Source organism: Salmo salar, chromosome ssa13, assembly GCF_905237065.1.
Source record: "Salmo salar chromosome ssa13, Ssal_v3.1, whole genome shotgun sequence".
NCBI lineage: Eukaryota > Metazoa > Chordata > Actinopteri > Salmoniformes > Salmonidae > Salmo > Salmo salar.
The window spans coordinates 103,362,744-103,386,008 of NC_059454.1; the positions used below are offsets into that span (position 1 = coordinate 103,362,744).

Here is a 23,265-nt window from a genome sequence, read left to right on the forward strand (position 1 = left end):
TTACAGCTGCTGTGGTTTGTTTCTGGTAAGAATTGTGCATCTCTAAACAGTGTCAATCTAAAATGACTGGGTTTGTTGTTACAGAAGTAGAAGTTCTTATCCATCTTGTATTAGAATATCATCAATACAAATATAATGTTTATGGCTTTGAACAGATGCATACTTCTTTTGCAAATGTGCATGGTAAGATAAGTCAACGAGAAGGCAATTGGGACAGAGGAAGAACATTTGAATTCCATTTCAAGTATTGCAAATAGATACTGCATACCCTGGCCTTGACCCATAGTGGTGAAAGGAGTCGACACTCAAAATGTAGAACACATTTTCATGATAGGATGTGTCATTGTCAAGAGTCAATAACATGAAAACCATAAGCATTCTATACACACTGGTTAGAACAAAGCGACTCGATTAATATCAACCAACACAAACAGTGCTTTGCAAAAGTATTCAGACACCTTGGATTTCTTCACATTTTATTATGTTACAAAGTGGGATTAAAATGTATGTCTTTTTTGTATTTTATATATCTACATAAAATACTCTGTAATGTCAAAGTGGAAGAAAAATTATAAAAAAGATGAATAGAAATTAAATATCTCAAATGTAGCTCCCTTTGGAATCGAATACAGATGAGTTTTCATAGGTAAGTCTATAAGAACTTCACACACCTGGATTGTGCAATACTTGAGCATTATTCTTTAAAAAAAACATTAAGCTCTGTCAAGGTGTTGGGGATCATGGCTAGACAGCAAAGTCTTGCCATAGATTTTCAAGCAAGTCAAAACTGTAATTTGACCCACTCAGGGACATTCACTCTTCTTGGTTAAGCAACTCCAGTGTAGATTTGGTATTGTGTTGAAGATTGTCCTGCTCCCAGTCTGGTGTAAAGCAGACTGTGCTTATCTCCATCCCGTTTCTATTTAGCTCGATGTCAAGCATACCCATACCATGACACAGCCACCACCATGAGTGAAAATAAGGAGGCAGTTATTCAGTGATGTGTTGTGTAAGATTTGACCCAAACATAAGGCTTTGCATTTAGGCCAAAAGTCTATTCCATTGCTGTTTGTTTTAGTGCAGTATTACCTTAGTGCCTTGTTGAGCAGTTTCATTCCTGCTCAGTTCAGGACGACTGCATCTTTGATGTGTCCGGGTGGTTTAATAAATCATCCACAGCATAATTATTAACTTGACCGTGCTTAAAGATATATTCAATGTCTGATTTATTATTGTTACCCATCTACCAATCATTGCTCTTCTTTGAAGCTTTTGAAAAGCTCCCTGGTCTTTGTAGTTGAATCTGTGCTTGAAATGAAACACTTGACTGAGGGACCTTACAGATGTTTTATGTATAGGGGACAGAGAAAGGGTTAGTCATTCAAAAAGCATGCCAACCCCTATTATTTAACACAGACTGAGTCCACGAACCTTAAGTAATTTGTTAAGCAAATTTTTACTCCTGAACTCATTTAGGATTGCCTAAACAAAAGGGGCAGAACACTTACACACCAACTATACAAATGTGCAAGTGTACAAAACATTAGGAACACCTGCTCTTCCCATGACAGACTGATCAAGTGAAAGCTATGATCCCTTATTGATGTCAATCATTAAATCCACTTCAATCAGTGTAGATGAAGGGGAGGAGACAGGCTAATGAAGGATTTTTAAGTCTTGAGACAGATTGTGTATGTCCGCCATTCAGAGGGCGAATAGGCAAGACAAAAGATTTAAGCGTATTTGAACGGGGTGTGATAGTAGGTGCCAGGCGCACTGGTTTGATTGTCAACAACTGCAACACTGCTGGGTTTTTCACGCTCAACAGTTTCCTGTATGTATCAAGAACGGTCCAACACCCAAAGGACATCCAGCCAACTTGACAAAACTGTGGGAAGCATTGGAGTCAACATGGGCCAGCATCCATGTGGAACGCTTTCAACACCTTGTAGAGTCCATGCCCTGATGAATTGAGGAAATTCTGAGGGGAAAAGGGGTGCAACTATTTTAGTTAATGTATCAAAAATAAATGAAATCCATTTTAATCCCACTTTGTAACTAAATGAAATCCATTTTAATCCCGCTTTGTAACTAAATGAAATCCATTTTAATCCCACTTTGTAACTACATGAAATCCATTTTAATCCCACTTTGTAACTAAATGAAATCCATTTTAATCCCGCTTTGTAACTAAATGAAATCCATTTTAATCCCACTTTGTAACTAAATGAAATCCAAGGGGTCTGAATACGTTTCTACTATAGTTGTTCTCAGCAATATTAGTCAACAATGTTGAAAACAAAAAAAATATAAAAAAAATACTACAAAGTCTGTAACTGACAAAGCAGTTATGAATAGATCAGTGTCTGCTGTTCCTCCTCCTCCTCTTCAGTTATGAATAGATCAGTGTCTGCTGTTCCTCCTCCTCCTCTTCAGTTATGAATAGATCAGTGTCTGCTGTTCCTCCTCCTCTTCAGTTGTGAATAGATCAGTGTCTGCTGTTCCTCCTCCTCCTCTTCAGTTATGAATAGATCAGTGTCTGCTGTTCCTCCTCCTCCTCCTCTTCAGTTATGAATAGATCAGTGTCTGCTGTTCCTCCTCCTCCTCTTCAGTTATGAATAGATCAGTGTCTACTGTTCCTCCTCCTCTTCAGTTATGAATAGATCAGTGTCTGCTGTTCCTCCTCCTCTTCAGTTATGAATAGATCAGTGTCTGCTGTTCCTCCTCCTCCTCTTCAGTTATGAATAGATCAGTGTCTGCTGTTCCTCCTCCTCCTCTTCAGTTATGAATAGATCAGTGTCTGCTGTTCCTCCTCCTCCTCTTCAGTTATGAATAGATCAGTGTCTGCTGTTCCTCCTCCTCTTCAGTTATGAATAGATCAGTGTCTGCTGTTCCTCCTCCTCCTCTTCAGTTATGAATAGATCAGTGTCTACTGTTCCTCCTCCTCCTCCTCTTCAGTTATGAATAGATCAGTGTCTGCTGTTCCTCCTCCTCCTCCTCTTCAGTTATGAATAGATCAGTGTCTGCTGTTCCTCCTCCTCCTCTTCAGTTATGAATAGATCAGTGTCTGCTGTTCCTCCTCCTCCTCCTCTTCAGTTATGAATAGATCAGTGTCTACTGTTCCTCCTCCTCCTCCTCTTCAGTTATGAATAGATCAGTGTCTGCTGTTCCTCCTCCTCTTCAGTTATGAATAGATCAGTGTCTGCTGTTCCTCCTCCTCCTCTTCAGTTATGAATAGATCAGTGTCTACTGTTCCTCCTCCTCCTCCTCTTCAGTTATGAATAGATCAGTGTCTGCTGTTCCTCCTCCTCTTCAGTTGTGAATAGATCAGTGTCTGCTGTTCCTCCTCCTCCTCTTCAGTTATGAATAGATCAGTGTCTGCTGTTCCTCCTCCTCTTCAGTTATGAATAGATCAGTGTCTACTGTTCCTCCTCCTCCTCTTCAGTTATGAATAGATCAGTGTCTGCTGTTCCTCCTCCTCCTCTTCAGTTATGAATAGATCAGTGACTGCTGTTCCTCCTCCTCTTCAGTTATGAATAGATCAGTGTCTGCTGTTCCTCCTCCTCCTCTTCAGTTATGAATAGATCAGTGTCTACTGTTCCTCCTCCTCCTCCTCTTCAGTTATGAATAGATCAGTGTCTGCTGTTCCTCCTCCTCCTCCTCTTCAGTTATGAATAGATCAGTGTCTGCTGTTCCTCCTCCTCCTCTTCAGTTATGAATAGATCAGTGTCTGCTGTTCCTCCTCCTCCTCCTCTTCAGTTATGAATAGATCAGTGTCTGCTGTTCCTCCTCCTCCTCCTCTTCAGTTATGAATAGATCAGTGTCTGCTGTTCCTCCTCCTCCTCTTCAGTTATGAATAGATCAGTGTCTGCTGTTCCTCCTCCTCCTCTTCAGTTATGAATAGATCAGTGTCTACTGTTCCTCCTCCTCCTCCTCTTCAGTTATGAATAGATCAGTGTCTGCTGTTCCTCCTCCTCTTCAGTTGTGAATAGATCAGTGTCTGCTGTTCCTCCTCCTCTTCAGTTATGAATAGATCAGTGTCTGCTGTTCCTCCTCCTCTTCAGTTATGAATAGATCAGTGTCTGCTGTTCCTCCTCCTCCTCCTCTTCAGTTATGAATAGATCAGTGTCTGCTGTTCCTCCTCCTCCTCCTCTTCAGTTATGAATAGATCAGTGTCTACTGTTCCTCCTCCTCCTCCTCTTCAGTTATGAATAGATCAGTGTCTACTGTTCCTCCTCCTCCTCCTCTTCAGTTATGAATAGATCAGTGTCTACTGTTCCTCCTCCTCCTCCTCTTCAGTTATGAATAGATCAGTGTCTGCTGTTCCTCCTCCTCTTCAGTTATGAATAGATCAGTGTCTGCTGTTCCTCCTCCTCCTCTTCAGTTATGAATAGATCAGTGTCTACTGTTCCTCCTCCTCTTCAGTTATGAATAGATCAGTGTCTGCTGTTCCTCCTCCTCCTCTTCAGTTGTGAATAGATCAGTGTCTGCTGTTCCTCCTCCTCTTCAGTTATGAATAGATCAGTGTCTGCTGTTCCTCCTCCTCTCTTCAGTTATGAATAGATCAGTGTCTACTGTTCCTCCTCCTCCTCTTCAGTTATGAATAGATCAGTGTCTGCTGTTCCTCCTCCTCCTCTTCAGTTATGAATAGATCAGTGTCTGCTGTTCCTCCTCCTCATCTTCAGTTGTGAATCAGAGCCTTCCACTCTCCCTCCTGAGTGGCCAGACTGCCAAACAGCTCCTTCACCTTCCTCTTCGCATCCACACACACACACACAAAAACGTCAGGTCATTTCTACAGGGAAAAGTATATTTTGCAGTGTGTAGACCTGGAATCAAATAGTAGTTCAAATAGTTTAGCTGTGTTTAATTGAGCCTGGCTGCCTGGAACCAATTAAATAGTCCCAAAAGTGCAAACCCTAGCCAGACCAAATCAAATGAAAAAATGTAGTAACTTTTTGATTGATTAAGAGAGAAGTGGATGTCCTACAGACCTGCCCATGACCTCTCTGAGTTTCTCTGGGGCCAGGAAGCTGGTGTCTTTACGGATCTCGGTCAGAGCTCCCTTAAACTCCTTCTGATACTTGTGGTTTAACCTCTCCTTCTCCTCCTTCATGTTCCCTCGCTTCTTCCCATAGTCCAGTCTAGAGAAGAAAAAAAAAAGAAGCGAAAGTTCAAAATGAATGCCATGTAAAAAATTTCATTCAAATGTTAAGGTTTACAGCTAAGTGAAGGTAACACACTAACGAGGAAATAGTTCCACTACCTAAATCTTCAAGGAGTAATGCTTCACAACTAACTCAAATCAACGGTCTCTCACACTTCTACAATTGTTCTACTATCTTTGGTGTGAGCAACATGGGTTAAGGTGACACTCCAGAGGAATATCTTCCTTCTCTATCCCAATCTTCAGAAAGGCATACTATACAAATGACTGAATTCAGAGGTCTTACTCACACTTCCACAATCTTTGGTGTGAGCAGTTCAGGAGGAATGGGTTTCTTCTTCTCAAAGACCAGGGGAGGATGTGATGTCTTGGAGCCGGATATGGCCCCAAGGACTTCTCCATGATCCTCCTGGGATAACAGAAACACAAAGTACAAGGTTATATTACAACTGTCTAATATGAGTTAAATCAGTCAGTCAACATCCACAGATAAAAGGAAAATAGGAAGCGCTGCTTTGGTAAAAATGTAAAAAGGGTGTTAATTGGAAACATTGTGTTTTGCTGTCAGATACCATCCACTCACTAACCAGCTAGAAGATCATACGTGTTTAGAATACATTCCATTGTGTAGAGGAAAACCTCCTATAACAAAACATGTAGACTTGCAATCATTGACAACTAGTGGTGAAATAGTCTACATTTCAGTGAGGGTGAGCTGTGAACAAGCGTCTTTCTACTGATTGACCACTATTCCCATTTGGCGATGGACAAAACCAAGGACTCCCTGTAGCGGCAGACAGGGAAATTAGGGCTAGTCCGGGGTTGGGGTCAATTTCATTTCAAGTCAGTCATTTCAGGAAGTAAATTGAAATTCCAATTCTCCTTATTGAAATTGACCCTGACCATAGTGTCCCTGTATGTAACACTAAGGTGACCACTGCTTCTTTTAAGCAAACAAACTTTTTTATTTTTCCATGCTCGATTTTTGACACTAATTTAGCGTCAAAAAGCAACATTTGCCCAGGGCTTGCTGACAATGCAGTTCCACTCACCTGTAAGGCTGTAGGGCACATTTTGACACGCCGGTGTTTGGAGAGCAGTATGCTGATTGGCTGGAAGATGTGGCTACAGGAAGTGAGTTCTCTGTAGAGTGAGGAGCAGCACTTCAGCAGGTCCAGACAAGTGGCCAAAGACAGCCTAAGGAGAGAACAGACGGTGGGACATCATTAGGACAGAAGTACACACTGATTTAATGACCATTTCAACAAACAGGCACATAGGAATTAACGGAAAAACACACTCACTCCGACACACAGAAAACATACACACTTCTCTCTCGCCCGGGGGAGGAGTGTGTGAATGCAGTCCACTACCCTTCAGGGTCATACTGACTCTAATCTCTTGAGGCTGATTCCTAGCAGCTAACACAGTGTTGATAATTACCACAGGGCTGACACTTCACACACACACTCCGTCTATTCACTCAGCATAGCCCTGCATCGGTCTTTGTAAGCCCCACAAGAATCTAGACAATTAGGATATAACCACACACCAAGTGGCTATGGGTATAAATGGTTTATGAGTAGAGGGTGTGTGTGTGTGTGTGTGTGTGTGTTTGTGTGTGTGTGTGTGTGTGTTTCAGAGGAAACAGTCAACTGATTTAAAACAGGAAAATGGGTGCCAGTATCATTACTGCTCAAATAAACTAACTAGGGCTGTGACGGTCATCGGTCCTCTCCTTTGCTCCTGACTGCCACGAAGTGGGTGCTGTTTTACTAAGGAATTGGGTACATGTATTTAATGATACTCATTTGCTACAAAACAAAGAGCAACAAAGTTTCATCACGTGAAGATTCCATGTTGCCACGGAAACAGACTCAACAGCACATTGGCTGCAGCCATCTTCAGTCAGCTGTTTGTTCCACAACACCATTCTAAAACTGGCTAGACTGTTTGGCCTCCCGAGTGGCGCAGCAGTCTAAGGCACTGTACCGCAGTGCTTGAGGCATCACTACAGACCCGGGTTCGATTCCAGGCTGTGTCACAGATGTCTGTGACCGGGAGACCCATGAGGTGGCGCACAATTGGCCTATCATCGTCCGGGTTAGAGGAGGTTTTGGCGGCCGAGATTTCCTTGTCCTATAGCACTCCAACAACTCCTTGTGGAGGGCCAGGCTCCTGCATGCTGACTTCAGTCGCCAGCTGGACGGTGTTTCCTCCGACACATTGGTGCGGCTGGGTTCTGGGTTAAGTGAGCAGAGTGTCAAGAAGCAGTGTGGCTTGGCGGGGTCGTGTTTCAGAGGACGCATGGCTCTCGACCTTCGCCTTTCCCGAGTCCGTAGGGGAATTTCAGCGATGGGACAAGACTGTAAACTACCAATTGGATATCACAAAATTGGGGAGAAAAAACTTGAAAATAAGTTCTTAAAACGATTATGACGATTATTTTATTTTCATGGTGGTGTACCTCCATAAACATGATAAGGTCTCTACACCTGTTGTATTCGGCGCATGTGACAAATAAAATGTGATTTGACAATCGTCAGTTACACAATTATACAATTACCGTGCCAAGCCAACAACTAACAGCAGCACATATCTTGATGACAATGATGACAGAATAGCACTAGTTCATCCACCTCAACACTCTTCACTCCCTCCTACACTACAACGGCATCCCAAATGGCACCCTGTTCCCTAATGGCCCTGGTCAAAAGTAGTGCACTACATAGGGAATAGGGTGCACCCTACATCGTCCCACTCAATAACTTCAGAGGAGGGGTCCACTTGAATTTGACACCTCATTACTAAACCTATTATTGAGAATAAGGGCTTGGATAATGGCAGAGGAGGTCCTGGCACTTTCATAGGACATGGCCTACTTGCTATACTGCTTCAGTCCCTCTCTCTCTCTCTCTCGCTCCCTCCCTCCGCCTACACACCAGATGTAGTGTGAAGGAGCAATAGAACACTGCTGACTAATTCTGACCAATTGTAATTATCCCATTGCCCACACTCACTGCCTGCCTGATCTCGGTCTCATCTCTGAAGACACACAGCCCAATTTTTTCCCTAATCCCTTAACATTGGGCCTAACCGTTCAACATAGAGATCTAAACAGGTCTGGATAGGTAGAATCAGTGTAGCGGTGTATCTAAAATAGGTCTGGATAGGTAGAATCAGGGTAGCTATGTATCTGAACAGTCTGGATAGGTAGAATCAGTGTAGCTGTGTAGCTGAGCAGTCTGGATAAGTAGAATCAGTGTACCTGAACTGTCTGGATAGGTAGAATCAGTGTAGAGGTGGAGCTGTGTATCTGAACGGTCTGGATAGGTAGAATCAGTGTTGTGGTGGTGCTTCCACCAGATCACTTCCACCTTACAGATCTGCTCTCTCAGTCTCAACGGTAGTGGTCTGTGCCCAGATCAGTGGTGAGGGTGAGCTGCAGCGTGGCAGACAGAGGCAGGCTCTGGGTCTGACAGCACCAGCGGGTCACTGCCCTTCCAGCTCTGCCTGAAGGGAGGCACCACTGAGTAACCTGGACGGAAGAAAGACCACACAGCAGCCTGTCATGCCAGGGGCCTGGGGCTCAGACGGAGGGGATCGGCCTGAGCATTTTCAAATTAAAACAGACAGGGCTTTGATGAGACAAAGGACTCCTCATGAGTAACATTTGATTTTACTTCCTGAATTGAATGATTTGAAATGAAATTGACCCCAACCCTGCAGTCTACCCAGCCACCGGGCCTTCAGTACCGTAGTAGCACAATCAGCCACACCCACTGTGATGTCAGTTTACATGTCAATCCACACTGCTGTGTGTAGTCTCATTATGTGCTGTTATGCAACTCAGTCAGCCACGTAGGCCTGGTCTCTCTCACTCTCAGAATTCCATTGTTATCATCAAATCTGTGACATCAGAGCAGTAGAACGCTGCTCGTCCACTGTGGTCCTAATGAACACATAAATAACCAACAACCTATGACTGCTTGCCTGTCTCTATTGTGATTGCCTCGCTGTGTCTGCCAGCCACAGTCCAATAATGCAGAGTGCTGTAGAGTGCAGTCAGGACACCATGGCACTAGCAGTGCCCGGTGAAATAGTTTCACAGCTATGCCAAGCCGTCATCGGCAGAATTTAAGCTATGCTAGATGTGAAGATCTCAACGCCAGTTCATGTTGATAGACTTAGTGGACTTCAGTTTGTAGCGATGTTCTAATAATATAATACATGCCATTAAGCAGACAATTTTATCCAAAGCAACTAACAGTCATACTTGCATACATTTTATGTATGGGTGGTTCCGGGAATTGAACCCAGTACCCTGGTGTTAGAAGCACCATGCTCTACCAAGTGAGCTACAAACGACTGCTAATTAGATAAAGCAGATTTCAGCAATCGTTTGCTCCAGAAATGAATGTGCTACAGACGTTTGCCTCCAACCCTGGTATTACACTGCTAACCTGGGTCATATTCAGTTAGAACCAAATGGAAGCAAAGAGGCTGAAATGAGGAGGGACCTAATTGAATTTGTCCAATAAGAAAGGCTTGAATAGGACCAAGTGAGTTGCTGAGAAGATAGGGCAATAACTCATGAAGATAGAGAGACAGTAACACCATTACCTGTAGAGGTCTTGTCTGGCATGGCCAGCTGTAGTACACCCAACAGGAAGTTGAGGTTCTGTCCTGAGCTCATCTTGGAGAAGGAGGTACTCTACAGTCAGGCAGCACAGCACCCCAGGCCTGATGTCACATCCTCTAGGCAGAAATCACGACAAACATTCACAGACACGACACACTAGGCTTGGACAATATACCGTATGTACCGGCTGAATCTAAAACCGAATATTGGCCCCTTGATAAAGGGCTACTTGCTGTTGTGTTAAATAGTGATCACTCGAGTCTGTAAGTGTTTTGGACAAAATGAGCATTGAGACGATGCGCAGTCGACGTCCCAATTGCCGCTTATCAATATAACAAAATAGCATGACTCACTTGCTACGAAACATGGGTACAGGGGACCTGGGCAGCCAGACGTTACTCCGATAGACAGAACGTTGTAAAAACAAAAGACATTTCTCTACAAAATATGTGATAGTATATCAGTCGCCAGTGATTTCATCAGCTGGTTTTAGCTTGTTGTAGCCTGCCTGCTGATAGTTAGCGTCACTGACAAACACAGGGATGGAATTTTAGATAGCTAGCTAGCTAAGGTCGGATGTTAGGCACTGATCTGATAAACAGCATGTAGCTTGTCACTTATTTGGGATAGTTTGACAGCTTGCTGATGTTGTAGACATGTTCCCAGCAGTCAGTCCGTACCAAAGCACCAATCACTACGTTGTAACATTGGGTCAACTAAACACACAGCAACTGACTCGCTACTGTACTGACTCGGGGCAGAGCAGGCTATTCATTAAAACTCGCTCATTGTGATGAAATAATGTTACTACATACAGTAGCTAGCTTATGGAAGGAGCATTGCATTTAGTGTTGCATTAGCTACGTTAACTGGTTGGTTATCTTCTCTTTGGTTTCATATGAAGTTACAGGCTCAGGCTTAGAGCTAACGCGTAACTAGTTAATAATGGACAGTTTGTGTAACTTACATGATCAAACTTAACAAAATAAATAAAATCCTTACCTATATGTAACAAAGACAACTTCGAAATTAAACTTCAAATGATTTGCAGATATCTTGATTTATTCTATTTTTGAGGGCGTCGTTGTAGTGTCTGTTGTTGCTAGGTAACATGGTAAGACTAATGGGAAGATGTTGCTGCCAAGGGCGCCGAGTCGATAAGAGGATTCGGGGGGCTCAGTGGAGCCCTAGAAAACTCACCAACTAGCGTTTGAGATTGACTCGTGAACGCACAAAGTGTTCGGTTTGACACTCATACTGGGGTATTTAGACATACCGACTGTATGATTTTCAATACCTTAAAAAAAATCTATATAACTATCTAAAATGTGCCAAATAAATGATATGCAGCCCAGCTATGATTTGGTTTGCTAACTTGCTAGCTAAGTGGCTAGATGTCAAGATCAAGCTTCTTGGTTACAGCAGAGACAATCAATCCCCTCCTGGATCAAGATCCATGTTGTTTCAATTGTTTTGTTTTGTGCATCCCTTGTGTGCACTTCAGGTAATACCAAATACCCCATTATGGTACAGAAACTGTAGAAAAACCCTAGCACACACACACACACTAGTGAAATGACTAGTCGAAAATCACAACTTTGCTAACATACTAAAACGAGGCAAACATACACATATGCAGATCAACCATAATACAAACATAAATATGAAAAACAATGTCTATCTCCTACTACTCGATGGCCTTTGACACTTCTGGTCTTTTCTCCAACTGCCATCTTTAGCTTCATCTTGCTAGCCAGGGAAGTGATACCACCAATTATCTGTGTTGGGGAAGGCTCTGATGTTCTCCGGCCTGTTCACATAACCTCAAACTCATTAAGCTGTTGGAGTGTGGATGTTACATAATAATACAACTTCCTTTCATCATCTTTTCCCCTGGCTAGTTTGCTTTGACAACACCACCATATTCAACACAGAAAAACAACATGACTCCTTGGGTCAAAAGGAAAGTCTGAGTCTTAATGAAAGTGCAGGCATGTGGCAACAGAAACAATTGAGCAACATCTGGAGCTGAGCCCTCTACATAAACATCACGATCAAAGCGAGAACACGCCGCTCTTCTCCTCTCAAACTGGTTCAATGCAGACCTGGAATCAAATACTATTTGAAATAATTTCAAATACTTTAGCTGTGCTTGATTGAGCTTGCCTGGCACAATGGATCCACTTGAATAGTCACAAACCCCACCCATCTGGCACTCCGACCAGGCTAGAGTAAACGCAGAAAGTATTTGAAAGATTTCAAATAGTATTTGAATCCAGGTCTGGATCTCCAACTCCCTTCAAAAGGGAGACTGGAGGCCAAGAGAGACTTCTACTGAGGGTTGGGAAAAGGGTTGATTCGAAGGGGATAGGAGATGGAGATGATGAAATCCTATGAAAGATAAGCCTTCAGAAGGTAGACAGGATGGATTAGTTGAGAACAGAGAAGAAGAGGAGAGGGTGATTGAGAAGTCTTTATAATTGCTGAGAAACATGCTTGTTTGTGTTTCTATGGTTGTGAAGGAAGAACTTTTCCATTCCAGACAACTTGACACAGGCACACACACGCTGGTATAATAACCTTGGTGAGGGCCTGGCTGATGTACAGTAGGGCTGGGGTGGTGACGGAAGTCTGAGGTGGGGAACAGCAGCGCTGTTATCTTCAGGTAAATTATCTGAAAACAGAGAGAGAGAGAGAAAGAGAGAGAGCACAACAGAGAAATAGAGAGTGAGAGTGACGTCACCAACACGTCAACTTGACAGAACACTCAGACAGAACAAAACAATTTGCACAGAAGTCCGGGAGCTCACTGTCAGAAAACGAATGGAACAGAATCCACATTTGTCAGACGGCTATTTCCCGGTATTTTTTCCTGACCTGACATGTTGTGCAGTGTTTCACGCAGAAAAATATAATAGTTCAGTGACAACAAGAGGTAGGAATCAGAACCATATAAGTACCATATCGAGGCGAGGGAAGACGGCCCGACCCTTGACCTCCAGTACCTCCTCCAAGCTGTGAGCGTTCTCTCCCAGGGCCGTCTGCGTCGCCTTGGAGGCAGCTTCAGGAAACAGCTGACATAAACCATACATCTGCCTGGGAGGCAGCAGGTAGAGACAGGACATTATGATCACAAGTTACATAAAAAAAGGCCAAACCAGGACCATTACTGGCTTAGGACTGCAACATCTATAGTACAGAAACCTGTAGCGCAGTGTATCTCATTTATGGTATGTATGGTGAGAGACTGTAATGTAGCATAAGTACAGAGAGTATAATTTATTTTTATTTAACCTTATTAACCTTATTTAACTAGGCAAGTCAGTTAAGAACAAATTCTTATTTAAAATGACAGCCTACCCCAGCCAAACCTGGACGACGCTGGGCCAATTGTGTGTCGCCCTATGGGACGCCCAATCACGGCCGGATGTGATACAGCCTGGATTCGAACCAGGGACTGTAGTGACACTGAGATGCAGTGCCTTAGACCGCTGCGCCACTTGGGAGCTGTGGAGTGTTACTCACAGGATTAGTTTGTCTATCGTGGAAAACTGGTGGACTCCTGGTGGCCAACTTATCCACAAACGCCTCCAGAAAGCCAAATCATTTCTGAGGGCGAGAGAACGGCACAGTAGTTAACTGAAATAGGCTATCCATTTACAGGTAGATATAGCAATATATTTGTTTTCAGAGCAATTTATATTTGTGTATATACAAATATTAGCATGAATTCCATGTTGAAATGGCTGAGGTAAACTCCACTAACCTGTAGTTGGAGTTTGTTGCCCATAGCCAGACTGGGGTGGTTAGACTTCTGCTTCCTGGCCAGGACGATACACTGGTGGTCAGCAGGATGGCCCTGGAGCAGGCCCTTCAGTAGAGGACAGGTTTACAGTGAACATGGAGACATTCTGAAATAACCACTAAGAAGAAATGTACACTGAGTGTACAAAACATTAAGAATACCTTCCTAATATTGAGTCGCACCCCCCCGTATCCCTCCTTTGCCAACAGCACAGACTCAATTTGTCGGCGAATGGACTCTACAAGGTGTCAAAATCTTTCTACTGGGATGCTGGCCCAATACTTCCCAAAGTTGTGTCAAGTTGGCTGGATGTCCTTTGGGTGGTGGAGCATTTTTGATACACATGGGAAACTGTGAAAAACCCAGCAGCGTTGCAGTTCTTGACACACTCAAACCGGTGCAACTGGCACCTACTACCATACCCTGTTCAAAGGCACTGAAATCGGTTGTCTTGCCCTTCACCCTGTGATGGCACATACACAATCCATGTCTCAGTCCATGTCTCAAGGTTTAAAAATCCTTCTCTAACCCGTCTCCACGCCTTCATCTACACTGATTGAAGTGGATTTAACAAGTGACATCAATAAGGGATCATAACTTTCACCTGGTCAGTCTATGTCATGGAAAGAGCAGGTGTTCCTAAAGTTTTGTACAATCAGTGTATATTGTTTTGTTAGAGGACTCGAGAGAGAAAGGATGTTTTTAAAATAAAAAAATAAAAAGAAATCAATATTAGCTTTCAATATGGAACCAGAAAATCATTCGAGGTCTAGATGTAGTAAGGAATTAGTCCTTTACCTATACAAAATGGATCATATAACACAGGGTCTTACCTCAAAGTGTATGGGAGCTCTGCTTTAGCTGCCTCCGCCTGGGCTTTCCTCTCCTCCTCGCTCAGCTGAGTTTTAGTTGCAGGCTCTTCATCCTTCTCTTATTCCTCATGCTCTCCTCCCTTGCTTTCCTGATCAGAGTCCAGGTCTGAGTGGCTATCCTCCTCCTCCTCAGGTTCCTCCTCTTCACCTCCCTCTTCATCGTCACCCCCCTCCATCTCTTCCTCCTCCTTCTTGATGTTCAACTTCCCATCCTATAAAGAGAAACAGAAGGCATGGCTACTCATATTGTGATAGGGATGATGACATCAAAACCCATAAACATGATGGTCAACTCATATTAGAAACTGGGTGGTTCGAGCCCTGATTGCTGATTGGCTGACAGCTGTGATATATCAGACCGTATACCACGGGTATGACAAAACAATAATTTTTACTGCTTTAATTACGTTGGTAAACAGTTTATAATAGCAGTAAGGCACCTAGGGGGTTTAGGAGATATGGCCAATGTACCACGGCTAAGGGTTGTGTCCAGGCACTCCGCATTGCATCGTGCATAAGAACAGCCCTTAGCCGTGGTATACTGGCCATATACCACACCCACTCTGGTCTTATTGCTTAAATTACCCACAGACATACAATAAGGTAAGATAATCACCATCATTGGCTTCATTAGGAAATGCGTCAGCAGACTTTGTACCCTAAGGTTCGCTTCTCCTCCAATCAAAAGCCCTGGATTAACATAGAGGTTGGCGCTAAACTAAAGGACGACCGCACACAAGGCTATCGCAGACAACGCTAATGCTATGGCTGAGAACAGAAACAAGTACAAGAAGTCCAGCTACGACCTCCAAAGAGTCATCAAAAGGACAATATAGGAATAAGGTGTAATCATACTACACAGGCTCTGACACCCTCCGCATGTGGCAGGGGCTACAGTCCATTACAGATTAATAAAGGAAGACCCAACCATGATTTGCCTAACGATGCCTCTCTATCAGACAAAAAGTTACCTTGTCAGAGAGATTTAAATGGTTATCAAAATGTCCCGCCAGGGTAAGTCTACATGAAACACAGCCCTTAAGTGTTTCTAAAATCACATATGGGAAAAATGCATGATGGAAAAACCATTTCCCTGTTTGATGGCTAGGTTTTATAGGTATTATGACATTACCTCCACTGTGGGGCTATGATGACAATAAAGCATATTCTCTAATAAGTGAGGGAAGCTCACCTTTTCCTGTTTGGACTTGAGGATGAGCTCCTCGAGGAGTTGCTGTCTGGACTTGGCTTTGTGGTTCCCCTTATCGTCCTTCTCTCCTGGGGTCTTCCTTCTCAGTAGGCCTCCTCCGAAGTGGGACGCAGTCAGCTTGGCTGGAGGACAGATGGATGAGAAAATGTCATCGTTATGGTCCCTACTTCAACAGATAGTATTTTTGTCTTTAAAAATAAGAGGTAGCACTACGTACATCTTTACTTACTCATAGATTACTTCCTATTTGTTTCTCTTTCTCTCCTCTACCCCCTTCTCTCTCGTAGCCCCCAGCTGTGCTCTGGACACCATATGTGAATTGATCGCCCCCCATCTATCTTCAGAGTTCGTACTGTTAGGTGACCTAAACTGGGACATGCTTAACACCGCGGCCGTCCTACAATCTAAACTAGATGCTCTCAATCTCACACAAATGATCAAGGAACCTACCAGGTACAACCCTAAGTCCGTAACAATGGGCACCCTCTTAGATATCATCCTGACCAACTTGCCCTCTAAATACACCTCTGCTGTCTTCAACCATGATCTCAGCGATCACTGCCTCATTGCCTGCATCCGTAATGGGTCCGCGGTCAAACGACCCCCCCTCATCACTGTCAAATGCTCCCTAAAACACTTTCTAATCGACCTGGCCCGGGTATCCTGGAAGGATATTGGCCTCACCCCGTCAGTAGAGGATGCCTGGTTGCTCTTCAAAAGTGTTTTCCTCACCATCTTAAATAAGTATGCCCCATTCAAAATATTTTTTGAACTAAGTACAGATATAGCCCTTGACTTACCCCAGACCTGACTGCCCTTGACCAGCACAAAAACATCCTGTGGCGTTCTGCATTAGCATTGAATAGCCCCCGCGATATGCAACTTTTCAGGGAAGTCAGGAACCAATATACTCAGTCAGGTAGGAAATCTAAGGCTAGCTTTTTCAAACATAAATTTTCTTCCTGTAGCACTAATTCCAAAAAGTTTTGGGACACTAAAGTCCATGGAGAGTAAGAGCACCTCCTCCCAGCTGCTCACTGGGATAGGAAACACGATAAATCTACGATAATTGATCACTTCAATAAGCATTTTTCTACGGCTGGCCGTGCTTTCCACCTGGCTACCCCTACCCCGGGCCAACATCTCAACACCACACGCAGCAACTTGCCCAAGCCCCCCCCCCGCTTCTCCTTCACCCAAATCCAGACAGCTGATGTTCTGAAAGAGCTGCAAAATCTGGATCCCTACAAATCAGCTGGGATAGACAATCTGGACCCTCTCTTTCTAAAATGATCCGCCGAAATTGTTGCAACCCCTATTACTAGCCTATTCAACCTCTCTTTCGTATCGGGGGAGACACTTTAGACTCAAACTGTTATAGAACTATATCCATCCTGCCCTGCCTTTCTAAAATCTTCGAAAGCCAAGTTAACAGATCACCGACCATTTCGAACCCCACCGTACCTTCTCCACTATGCAATCTGGTTTCCGAGCTGGTCATGGGTGCACCTCAGCCACACTCAAGGTCCTAAATGATATTATAACCGCCATCGACAAAAGACAGTACTGTGCAGCCGTCTTCATCGACCTGGCCAAGGTTTTCGACTCTGTCAATCACCACATTCTTATCCGCAGACTCAATAGCCTTGGCTTCTCAAATGACCGCCTTGCCTGGTTCACCAACTACTTCTCAGATAGAGTTCATTGTGTCAAATCGGATGGCTTGTTGTCCGGACCTCTGGCAGTCTCTATGTGGGTGCCACAGGGTTAAATTCTCAGGCCGACTCTTTTCTCTGTATATATCAATGATGTCACTCTTGCTGTGCTGGTGATTCTCTGATCCACCTCTACGTAGACGACACCATTCTGTATACATCTGGCCCTTCTTTGGACACTGTGCTAACAAACCTCCAAATGAGCTTCAACGCCATACAACTCTCCTCTAAGTGCTTGCTCTTCAACCGATTGCTTCCCGCACCCTCCTGCCCAACTAGCATCACTACTCTGGACGGTTCTGAGCTAGAATATGTGGACAACTACAAATACTGTCGTGGAAATATTTGGTCAATCATATTTCATAAATACCAGAGCATGTGAGTTCAAATAGACTTTTTATTACTTCATAATAAAAGCCGAGCTGGATCATGAAAACAACTGCCTTCCGGTCTTGGCACAGAATACTTATACATTTGTCCTTCTTACGTCATCCTCATAGTAACTCCTCTTAATTGCCCATCACCTCTGGCATTTAGCCACCGTTATCATATTGCCTTCATATTAGGACATTCAACCTGTAGAGTCACGTAGGACCATAGCAACAGACCTTGGCACTCTACATGAATAACCAATACATGTTATCCTGCTTACTCCTCTGAAAGGAACAGGCCTGTTCTGGAAAAAACCCAAGAGGTGTAACCATAGTTGGCCATAACAGTTACAAGAATAACCACGTGCATGTCTAATGGTGTCCAATGACCTAGTGCACATAAACGTACACTAGTTTTGCTGGCTCCTTCTGAAATAAATAATTGCCACATATGTACTGAAAAATTCATAATATCCCCCACCACAACACACATAGGTGTCTGGTTAGACTGTAAACTCTCCTTTCAGACTTACATTAAGCATCTCCAATCCAAAATTAAATCTAGAATCGCCTTCCTATTTCGCAACAAAGCCTCCTTCACTCACGCTGCCAAACACACCCTCCTAAAACTGACTATCCTACCGATCCTCGACTTCGGCGATGTCATTTACAAAATAGCCTCCAACACTCTACTCAGCAAACTGGATGTAGTCTATCACAGTGCCATCCATTTTATCACCAAAGCCCCACATACTACCCACCACTGCGACCTATACACTCTCGATGGCTGGTCCTCGCTAGATGTTGGTCGCCAAACCCACTGTCTCCAGGTCATCTATAAGTCTTTGCTAGGTGAAGCCCCGCCTTATCTCAGCTCACTGGTCACCACAGCAACACTCACCCCATAGCACACGCTCCAGCAGGTATATTTCACTGGTCATCCCCAAAGCCAACACTTCCTTTGGTGCCTTTCCTTCCAGTTCTCTGCTGCCAATGACTGGACCGAATTGCAAAAATCACTGAAGCTGGTGTCTTATATCTCCCTCTCTAAATTTAAGCATCAGCTGTCAGAGCAGCTTACTGATCACTGTACCTGTACACAGCCAATCTGTAAATAGCACACCCAACTACCTCATCCCCATATTATTACTTACCCTCTTGCTCTTTTGCACCCCAGTATTTTTACTTGCACATCATCATCTGCACATTTATCACTCCAGTGTGTTAGGGTTGAACTGGCTATTTGTTTGCATAACCTATATAATATACTGGGGAAGCTATGCTACAATAATAAGTATATAAACTACAGATAAGTCAACTGCTGAAGACAAGAACTACACCCGGCGACAGGAAGTGCGTCACGAGGCTGGGACCAGCCTGCACGCCGACGATAGGATGAGCAAGTTTAAACCACGCTCATCCTCCCTCTGACAGGCCAGCATTGAGCGGGAACTATCTCTGTCAGAGTATTTAAGGATGAACAAAGGATGTGTCACTCTCTTCTCTGTCTGCCCTGCGTGGTGTCACAGAGAGACCGTATATATCATCATATTTTCCATTTGTACTATCATTCTATTTACTTAAAGATGAATTAAATAATCATTGCAAAACTAAGTTGCATGGTTTGTTTATATCCTAATACCAGATTCGAATTGACAAGTGTTAATACTAAATTGTAATTAGTTCGCCTCTATGGCCTATTTATTGCCTACCTCCCTACTCTTCTATATTTGCACACACTGTACATAGATTTTTCTATTGTGTTTTTGACTGTACGTTTGTTTATGTGTAACTGTGTTGTTGTTTTTGTCGCACTGCTTTGTTTTATCTTGGCCAGGTCGCAGTTGTAAATGAGAACTTGTTCTCAGCTGACCTACCTGGTTAAATAAAGGTGAAATAAAAAAGAAATTAAAAAATACATCTCCTCCACCCCTTCTTGTTCTCTCTCACCCTGGTCTACAGCTCCCCACCAATTGTGTGAAGGCTAGGGTCATTGTGTATCTCACCTGAGAGGATTCCTTTCTCATCGGCTTCATCATCACTGTCTACCAAGTCGTTGAGTTTCTCCATCTCAGACAGAGACTGGTCGGTGTGGGTCAACTCCTCCTCATTCAGGTTGCACATGTCCTTCTTCTCTCCCACAACACACATATATCAGAGGAGCACAGGGTCAGCCAAAGTGTAGCCGCTTTTAGCAATGCGGTTGTATTTACATACACTAGCATTGCTCCCTATTGTATTGGGTTGCAAAAAAAGTCAGCGCGAAGCCAGAAGTTAAATAAAATTCAATGTCCAACTTACTGTGTGGTTTTAAATACACCCTCGTTGCTAAAAGCAGCCAAAGTGCAGCTCTGCTGGAGATAGTTTTGTGATTTATGTCAAATGGGCAGAGAAGAGAACAAGAGACGTGTGTCCGCCTGTATCGGATCTTACGTCTCTCCATTGAAAACCTCTCTCCTCTGGGTCCATGTTGGTGTCATATTCACCAAAGTGTCGGTCTATGAACTTATTGGCCTTGTCCTTTGTCTTATATTCATTCAGCAGTGTCTCTTTTTTTCACTGGGGAAGAAATGAGTTGCAAACTGCTGTTGATGTTATTTAGCATCCATCTAGCCTGGTCCCATATCCGTTTGTAATGTCAACTCTTATGGACAATCAATGACCATAGGAGTAGCACGTCACTGGACGTGCTACCTGTCCCAGACCTGCTGTCCCAGACCTGCTGGAACCCTGACCTGTTCACCGGACGTGCTACCTGTCCCAGACCTGCTGTTGATGTTATTTAGCATCCATCTAGCCTGGTCCCATATCCATTTGTGCTGTCAACTCTTATGGACAATCAATGACCATAGGAGTAGGTAAGACAATAAATATATCTAGAACAAGCCTGGATCCATCCACGCCAGAATCTGTAACACTTAATGACCCAGTAAACTCAGTGTAACCATTACTCCGTGTCTTCATTACTACCGCATTACCTTGTTGATGGCTAGTTGAATCAAAAGGGTACATAAACCCCTTGAAGTCGGAAGTTTACATACACTTAGGTTGGAGTCATTAAAACTCGTTTTTCCAACCACTCCACACATTTCTTGTTAACAAACTATAGTTTTGGCCAGTCGATTAGGACGTCTACTTTGTGCATGACACAAGTCATTTTTCCAACTATTGTTGACAGACAGATTATTTCACTTATAATTCACTGTATCACAATTCCTGTGGGTCAGAAGTTTACATACACTAAATTGACTGTGTCGTAAAACAGCTTGGAAAATTCCAGAAAATTATGTCATGGCTTTAGAAGCTTCTGATAGGCTAATTGACATCATTTGAGTCAATTGGAGGTGTACCTGTGGATGTATTTCAAGGCCTACCTTCAAACTCACTGCCTCTTTGCTTGACATAATAGGAAAATCAAGAAATCAGCCAAGACCTCAGAATTTTTTTTTAGACCTCCACAAATCTGGTTCATCCTTGGGAGCAATTTCCAAACGCCTGAAGGTACCCCGTTCATCTGTACAAACAATAGTACGCAAGTCTAAACACCATGAGACCATGCAGCCATCATACCGCTCAGGAAGGAGACGCGTTCTGTCTCCTAGAGATGAACGTAATTTGGTGCGAAAAGTGCAATCAATCCCAGAACAACAGCAAATGACCTTGTGAAGATGCTGGAGGAAACGGGTACAAAAGTATCTATTTCCACAGTAAAATGAGTCCTATGTCGACATAACCTGAAAGGCTTAGCAAGGAAGAAGCCACTTCTCCAAAACCGCCATAAAAAAGCCAGACTACGGTTTGCAATTGCATATGGGGAAAAAGATCGTACTTTTTGGAGAAATGTCCTCTGCTCTGATGAAACAAAAATAGAACTGTTTGGCCATAATGACTATCATTATGTTTGGAGGAAAAAGGGGGATGCTTGCAAGTCGAAGAACACCATCCCAACCTTGAAGCACAGGGGTGGCAGCATTATGTTGTGGGGGTGCTTTGCTGCAGGAGGGACTGGTGCACTTCACAAAATAGATGGCATCATGAGGTAGAAAAATTATGTGGATATATTGAAGTAACTTCTCAAGACATCAGCTAGTTAGTTAAAGCTTGGTTGCAAATGGTGGACAATGACCCCAAGCATACTTCTGAAGTTGTGGCAAAATGGCTTAAGGACAACAAAGTCAAGGTATTGGAGTGGCCATCACAAAGCCCTGACCTCAATCCTATAGAACATTTGTGGGCAGAACTGAAAAAGCATGTGCGAGCAAGGAGGCCTACAAACCTGACTCAGTTACACCAGCTCTGTCAGGAGGAATGGGCCAAAATTCACCCAACTTATTGTGGGAAGCTTGTGGAAGGCTACCCGACACGTTTGACCCAAGTTAAACAATTTAAAGGCAATGCTACCAAACACTCAATTAGTGTATGTAAACTTCTGACCCACGGGGAATGCGATGAAAGAAATAAAATCTGAAATAAATCATTATCTCTACTATTATTCTGACATTTCACATTCTTAAAATAAAGTGGTGATCCTAACTGACCTAAGACAGGGTTATTTTTACTAGGATTAAATGTCAGGAATTGTGAAAAACTGAGTTTAAATGTATTTGGCTAAGGTGTATGTAAACGACTTCAACCGTACTTTAGAGAATGTCATTATTTGGCTTTGTTTCACGACAGAAATCCAGCACGTACAAGGTCAATGTTTGTAGTAGTTGGGCGACTCCTCATGATTTGACCTGCAAGGAATATTATACAGCACCGCTTCCTGTAAACCCCTAACAGTGCACTTCTATAGCCAACTAAAAAGAGAGCATATTTGGTGCTAGAAATAATTAGTTGTGCTAGTATCTTATACAATATAAAGCCAGTGGTGGAAAAAGTACCCAACTGTCATACTTGAGTAAAAGTTAAGATACCTTAATAGAAAAATGACTCAAGTAAAAGTCACCCAGTAAAATTCTACTTGAGAAAGTCAAAGTATTTGGTTTAAAATATATTTAACTATCAAAAGTATAAATCATTTCAAATTCCTTATATTAAGCAAACCAGATGGCACCCTTTTCTTGTTTTTAATTTACAGAAAGCCAGGGGCACACTCCAACACTGACATCATTTACAAACAAAGCATGTCGGTTTAGTGAGTCCCCCAGATCTTGGGCAGTAGGGATGACCAGGGAGGTTTGGATAAGTGCGTGAATTGAACTATTTTCTTGTCCTGCTAAGCATTCAAAATGTAGTGAGTACTTGTGTGTGTCAAGGAAAATGTATGGAGTAAAAAATACAATATTTTCTTAAGGAATATAGTTTAGTAAAAGTCAAATATATAAATAGTAAAGTACAGATACCCCCCCAAAAAACAACTTTAAAGTACTTAAGTATTTTTTACTTAAGTACTTTACACCACTGTATAAAACAAATGTAATCTTGATGAAAATAATCACAGACAATCATCTAATATTTAATTTAAATCACACAAAAACAAA

The 23,265-nt window shown here is 43.0% G+C and overlaps 1 protein-coding gene across 1 annotated transcript; it reads right to left on the reverse strand.

Annotated features, from left to right (window-relative positions):
• Positions 1-4,480: 4,480 nt before the first annotated feature.
• Positions 4,481-20,335, reverse strand: LOC106568461 (nucleolar protein 14; the record flags this gene model as incomplete). Its single annotated transcript, XM_045692787.1, has 13 exons — positions 4,481-4,766; positions 4,992-5,144; positions 5,458-5,576; positions 6,220-6,364; positions 9,791-9,925; positions 10,812-10,843; positions 12,415-12,483; positions 12,770-12,883; positions 13,576-13,680; positions 14,549-14,698; positions 15,679-15,818; positions 19,789-19,915; positions 20,216-20,335. Coding segments are annotated over 13 exons (1,494 nt in total), but the record flags the coding sequence as incomplete, so codon positions are not given.
• Positions 20,336-23,265: the final 2,930 nt, after the last annotated feature.